This window comes from Excalfactoria chinensis, chromosome 2 (assembly GCF_039878825.1).
Source record: "Excalfactoria chinensis isolate bCotChi1 chromosome 2, bCotChi1.hap2, whole genome shotgun sequence".
NCBI classification, from domain to species: Eukaryota; Metazoa; Chordata; class Aves; order Galliformes; family Phasianidae; genus Excalfactoria; species Excalfactoria chinensis.
In genome coordinates, this window is record NC_092826.1 from 13,945,801 (window position 1) to 13,952,908 (window position 7,108).

The following is a 7,108-nucleotide window of genomic DNA, read 5'->3' on the forward strand; positions in this document are numbered from 1 at the left end:
ACTATTGTTTAGATAATTCTGAACAGTTTTGAATGGTTAATGAATCGTAGTAGCAGTAAAGTATTTAAACACTCAGCTTTAGCATAGCTTAGAATATGCAAAATAAGTGTGCACACATGTGTTATGATAGTGATAGCTTAATGTGAATCATCTCTTAGGAGAAATTAAAAACTATTAAAGGAGAAACAAAGCTTTCAGCCAAAGCACTCTTCATTTCTTTTCTTTTTTTTTACTACAGTCAAGGGAAGAATTGAAAGCATCTACTTAAATTCAGATGAAGTAAAGTTTGTGAATAAAGAATAAAACTTCACTCTTTTGTCTCTGAGGCATTTAAAAACTTTTCAAATAAAGCATTAGCTTGAGAGTTTATTGGGCTTCTAAACAGTCTTAATTTTGATTAAACTGGCTTCTTGTTTTGCTATTCCCGGCTAACTAGGGAAATAACTTGTAGCAATGCTTGTATAAAAGTGTTCTAATGGGCACATCTGATTTGTGTAGCACTGACAAGTCTTCATACCCTGATGACTCTTTGAAATAGCTAACAAAGTGAAATATTAGCTGGAAAAAAAAGCCTAGAAATTGTCAAACAGGAGTACCACAATGTTCAGTGTTAGTGGAAAATATCTGTTGTTACAACATTTTAACAGGGACAGCGGATGCACAGAAGCAGAACTGAAAATCAGCTACATAGTATTTTTAGAACAACTAAATTTTAGAGCAACTGAATTAGCAAAGTCATTAGTTAATAGGATTAGGCTTCTGGTACAGCTACAGGAATTGTTTGTTCTTTTTATTGTCTTTTAAGAACTTCTAAATAACACAATTGTAGGATAATTAAGAGGTTTTGAGCTATAGTTTACCTATTCTGTTAATTTATCCTTCTTTCCAAACCTGTTTGGGAATATTGATGTGAATTCCCAAGTACAGTGTTGTTTCGGTCGCTTCTCTGTGTAAATCCTGTATGGTCTGTGATCTGTTTTTAAACGAATCATATTCCAGGACGTCTTTTCTGAATTTGAAAATTGACGAGGTTTTAATCTTCTCTTCTATTGACAGGTCAAATTAATACCTACTGTCAGAATATCAAGGAGTTCAATGCACAGAACCTGGGCAAGCTTTTCATGGCTCAAGCTCTCCAAGACTACAACAATTGATGAAACGTTGCTAATAAACTTCAACAGAATGAATTTTACAGTTTAATACTGTTTGTGCTCTTTGAAAAACTTTGTATGTTGGGAAAAGAATCTTGTAAAACAATCACCTTGGTTTGTGCAGAGCTCCCTAGCAAGAAAAATAAAAGGCAAATTTTAATGATCTTTTAGTATTTTCTTATTTGTTGGCCATATTGGACTGGAATTCTCTGTGGTCATTCAGGTTTTCTAAGTGCTTGGCAGTTACTCATATTTAGTCGTAGCAAATAATACAGGGTTTATTTAACTTGGAATCCAAAATAAAAACAAGTTATTACAAGCGTTCAGTATAGCTGACTTTACGGAAGAAATTTAAGATTTCCCAGTTTTGGTTGAGAACTTAACAACCAGAATATGCTTGGAAACAGTCATTCATTTTCACTTTAATCTCTTTGGACAGCCTGGTGCAGTGGACCTTCTGTATTGCAAATATCTCATAGACCTTGCAGTTGGAACATACAGATCAATATTCCGTGGAGACTGATCGCCACAATGTCATGTTAGGCTCTGTTCCCATTTCCTATTGCCACCACCAACTGGACTGGAACCCAATGATCCCTCTGAAATCTTCATGGAAGATGTTGTAAAATTAATTAACCTGTAGTAGTTAGTGTGGTGTAAATGGATGCCATGACTAATCTGTGTTAACTTTACCATCTGCATACGCACTTGTTGCAGAACTTGAGCATCTTTACTTTTTAATAAGAACATTAATTTAAGTGTTTAATGCATGGCAGTGCACTCGTGTTACTGCTTTTGAAAGAAAAAGAAGAAGAGAAAGTTATTGCCTGTCATGGCATGATGAGTCCTGTGGGCCTAAAATAGCCATAAGAATTTGGTTTTAGGCTTTTATAATGAATAACATCTAAATACAAACCTAGTATGGAAAATTTCAGCCTGCAAGGTGAATGTTTTGGAAAATCAGAAGTGTGTGAAAAGGGAGGTTAGATTGGGAACTTATTTTTGTCGGTCTTAACTGCAGCGCTTGTGGTATTTGTGCAAATATGTATGCAAATTGTGTTCAGCCCTCAAATATCTGGCAAATTGCCGGTCTGATCTTTTTATCTTGGAAACTTTAGGCACCCTCGTGTTTATGTTCCTACAGTGAACTTATCTGAAAGCAAAAATCTGTTAAAAGTCCTGCTGCAGTGCACGTGATTTCTGTTTTCTGTATAAATAATATTTAAACTGTGTTAATTTTCTAGTTTTCTGAAGGGCCAGAAAATCCCCACTGCAGCAGAAGTAGCAGCAGGTTATTAGGATAAGATGGGATGTTTGAAAGAGACAGTCAAAGACTTTGCAGCCTGTCAGCGTTGACTGTTCTCCCCATCAGTCAATCTCTCATCATTCTGGCAAGCAAGGCCCCTGCACTGAGCTCCCATCTCTGTCACGTGTCCACAGTTAATGCGTATGCTCATGAGAGACAAAATGTACAATATATTTTTTTCTGATTGATTGATATTTGGAATCTTCACCGGTATAGCTCTCATTTTACTGCGGCAATGCCTCTGCTACTATTAAGGTGCGCTAATTGTACTCAGAACTGAGCCCATGTGGGAGTGCAATGCCATCTCCCTTGGTGGTAACGGTAGCCCCATGTTGTAGTCACTGCTGTGACTGAGTGCTTACAAGGTGATGAGGTCCTTTGCCCCAACTCATTTTTCACGTGCAAACAAAGCATGAAGTTGTTGGTAAAAGGCAAAGGCAAATGCAGGTGGTATTGCGTAGATAAAAAGTTACTGTTTCTGTACTTGGAGGTGATGCTCTCCCTGAGGAGTATTGAACTGTGAACGAACCTGCCCTTAAACAGAGTGGAATAGGTTAATCACAGAGCCTCTCTAATGCTCTGAAACGTGTCTGAGTATGTCTTATCTTCAGGATAGGCAACAGGAAAAGAAGCCACACTTCGGGCCATCTACTTGGTGGTTAAACTAAGAAAATACATATAATTCCTTAGACACAATTAACTGCTGTGCTTGTTAGCAGTGACTAATCCTTAATGTTTGAGGAAAACAAAACCAAATGGGAGAGAGCTTTTCTCTGATCTAGACATGCTTGGTGTGCCTTATCTCTACATCAGGTTGTGAAGTGGTTCTCTTTTTGGATCACATTCCAGCTTTTATTTGTGAGTATTCTGCAGCAAAATGCTTACACGGAGGAAACCAGGATTTCTTTACCTAGTTATTTAATATACATTATCATACCTTTCTTCTCAGTTGCATGCAACATTCCCCCAAAATGCTTAAACTTTTTAGGACCTGGATTTTACCTTCTCTGCATCCTGTTGAAGTTTGGACTTCTGCGCAAGGTTGAACAGAACTGCTATAAGGCACTGCCAGGTGAGAGCAGGTAGTGTTTGTGTAGCTGTTCGCATCTGCAGAGTGTGTGGTAGAGAAGGGCTGAGTCATGTGGATGTCCTGCTTTGTGCCAGCAGCGGTGCTGGATGGGGTTGGCCATGGCAACCAATATGTTTGTGAGGAGCATCTGATATCTTCACATTCATGCTCCTTATGCTGTGTAAATTCCAGAGTGCAGTCATTAATCTTCTTGTCGGTCGTCCTTGCCTGATTTTTTTGCCTTCAGATGAGTCTTGGGTATGACAAATCACCAATGACAGTCTGAGACATCTCTGAGAAGCAAGTGCCATGTAGTAGTTCTTACTCGATAGTCTAAAGAACTGAGAAAACTGTCTCTCTGTTAAGGAGCCATTAGGAGCTGATGATGCAAATAATAACACCAGCCTAAATATGCATGATGTGTGCAGTAAGAGAAGCTGAATTGCTCTCTGTAGATCTGCTTCACAGCCAGTTTGTCAGCCTGGGGTGAAAGATATACCCTTCCTTGTGATTTTGCATGCCGGTGCATTTTCTTCGCTTGGTTTTTATACTCGCTTTGAATTTTCTTCAGATTTTGCCCACAGCTTGTTGATTCCTAAGAAAAAGATAACACTGCTCCAAGTCCTCCAATGTCCGTCATGATGTGCTTCACTTTTGGGTGAGTTCTGCTGGGCAGGTTTGGGAAGACATTCTAAGTTTTATGAGCAGCACATCACATCGGTGCTGGAAGTTTTGGACTGTCGCTCCGGGTGCACTCCCAGGTACACCTTTCTCATGCCCCTCGTCTTCAGGTGTGAGGGCACCAAGTGCATTGGCTTTGCACACCAACTTTACAACTGGAAGGCAGTTTTGGTTGCTATTGTTTTTTTTCTTTTAATCTTTTAATTGACAGAACACAAAACTCATCGTATGCTGAGCAGCAGTGAATTGTGCAGAGCTGTAGAAGGTGTCTTGATAAACAGCTTTGGCAAAAGCCTCCTTAAAAAAAAGTCTTGTTTCAATTAAAAAGAACATTTATATGTGGGAAAAATGACCAGATCCATTTTACAACAATATTCAAGGTATTAGCATCAGTGAATGAGGATGGGCAGCAATGTGTTTATCCAGCACAAACAAAGCTGAAGACCTCAAGAGCTTTGTAAGATTAAAAGGGGATTGTAAGATGTGTTGAGGATTTCAGGTCAGTTTTAAATGATCAGTTTATTAACCTCACCATCGCTGATCGTGTTGTTCCTTAGAACAGAATGATACATCAAGATTTGGATATATTTTATTAGCATATGCCTGGATTTGAGCAATCATGAAATCATACGATTTCTTCCTTTTTCACGTCTCCATAACCGGATGGACTGAGGGTCACACCCAATGGGAGCAAAGCTGAAAGCGGATGGAAAAATTCAGGGGTGTCATCCCACAGCTAGCGTATGCATGCTGGCGTATCCTCACATTTGAAAGCATGTATCTGAAAGATTTACAGCAGGTTTTGTCTGTCACTAATTTGTTAATTTGTCTTTTTGTTGTTCTGAGATCTTTCACTTGGCTTTTAACGTTGGTAAATTTAATTTTCAGATTGCAGAATAAGGCACGAAAATATTTAACTGGAATGCAGTAGAGGCAATGCTTGTCTCTATTTCAAGCTGTGGTAATAAATATGCCTGAAAGTGGAGTCTAAATCGTACCGTCCAATTTATGTATTTTAGGATAAGAAGTAAACAATGTGACGATCAAGGCTGTATTACACCGGATTGTAACACTTGAGCGGTTTCTGCTTTCGACCCAATGTGTGACTTCCATACGGATTATTTCAGCTTACCTTAGGCGAAAAGCAGAGCATGTAGTCAGACACATCCAGCGTTACTAGCTGTAAAAAAAAACTGGTTTCCAGAAGGATTAGTAATTACGAGTTCTGACAATGTTAACAGCTTGTTTACATGGACTACAAGGTCTTACTTGATTTAATCACTTCTAACGTGACTCTTGATGCCATTAGGCATCCATCAGAGGAAAAAAAAAGTAATAGCTTGCAGTTGATGGAAGAGCAGTTTCTACAGTTGCGTATATGAGCACATATTCACAGAGTTGCCTTCTTGTGGCTTTTTGGTCTTCCTAATTCAACCACAAAGAGCTGTTCCCAGTGACTCCCACACACGGCTGCCCCAGCACCCACAGCTCTTCCCAGAGTCCCTCCCCCTCCTTGAGCAGGTGTGGGTCCAATCCTTACATCCCCAGCATTGCTCCTACCCAGCCCACGCCAGCAGACTTCTGCTGAGTTGCTGCCTCAACATAATGCCTCGGCCTACTAATCTACCACATTTTAACTGAATTTGGCCATTGGGTTTAGAATTTAGAGTGCCGTTAAGACGACATCACTGTGTATGCCCTATTTCTTTAGCAAAGCTCAACGTAAGCCTTTGCTTACGTTGCTATTAGCTGTGCGTATTGCAGGCAAAGAGCAGAGGAGGCTGTACAGACTCAGGGTCACACGGAATTGGCACGGTCACAGGGTGGGTAACAGATTGCAGCACAACGAGCTACTTGGAAATGAAAAGCTCTCGTTCACTAATTGGTTTCCGTAAGACTTTAATGAATCTTTAATGAATCCTCAATGAATCCTCACTCTGAAGGGAATGCTTTCTAATTGGGAAGGATACTCAGAGAATTTAACTTTATGGAAAGGAAATAAGGGGATCAATGAGAAGAAAAAGGGTTTCTGAATCAAACACTGAAGCAGTAATATGCCCACTAAGTGACTGCATGGTGGCTGTCTACAAATTATGTGCCTACATCCTAAGCATTTGTTGTGGTTAACGTTTCTTAATCACAGCACTATTAAAAGACACTTCTCTTGAATATTTATGTTATTTCTCAAATAGATGATGACTGGAGTGATACTAGTCAGGCATTTATTTGAAATTCTCATCCCCTCCATGTGCAGCTGCTGCTTTCTGTCCAGGGACAGCTGAATCTGCTTTGCTCTCACCTGAAGTAGGAGGTTTTCCACATCGAAGGGGACAAGAGAAGGCCATGGGCTGAGCATTCCCCAGGGAGGAAACCAGCACTCCTGGTGAGAAGCTCGTCCTGCCTGTGGTCTCCTAGCCATAAACCTCCGACTCCCACCAGACAGTGGCTGTGAACTCGTCACTAATTACTGGAGTCTTGGTGTTGGTAGACATAGGTGAATAATTTCCTTATGTAAACAGCAGCTCTTCCTGACAGAAAACATATGGGCTGCTTCATCACTTGCAATTGCCAGGCAGTGGAGGTGTGAGCCTAGCAGGGGTCCTGTGTCTGAGCCCAGATTCAGCAGATCGGATAAATGACCCAAACAGGTTCCTCAGCCCCGTGCCCTGTGCATTAAGAATGAGTTCTGGCTCTTTTGTATTTATGGAGTGTAAGCTCTTTAGGACTGATGCCGTCCATGTCTGTCACACACATTTAAAGTGCTTAATGTGCTCGATCCAGTCCACGCTCAGCAGGTCCTTGATATCATTTGGAGCATATCTGCTCCAAATGCAATCTGAGCATAATTGCCTGATTATTACATCTTATGGAGAAAATGATTAGCCATTACAAGGTTGTATG

At 40.2% G+C, this 7,108-nt stretch overlaps 1 protein-coding gene across 1 annotated transcript in view; it reads left to right on the forward strand.

The window, feature by feature from the left end:
• The window catches only part of EIF3H (eukaryotic translation initiation factor 3 subunit H), an 81,392-nt gene extending 80,093 nt beyond the window's left edge, over positions 1-1,299 (forward strand). Inside the window, exon 8 of the mRNA XM_072328513.1 lies at positions 1,057-1,299. Within this exon, the coding sequence (XP_072184614.1) occupies positions 1,057-1,154 (98 nt within the window). The 3' untranslated portion in view covers positions 1,155-1,299. The remainder of the gene's footprint in view (positions 1-1,056) is intronic.
• The last annotated feature ends 5,809 nt before the right edge of the window (positions 1,300-7,108 follow it).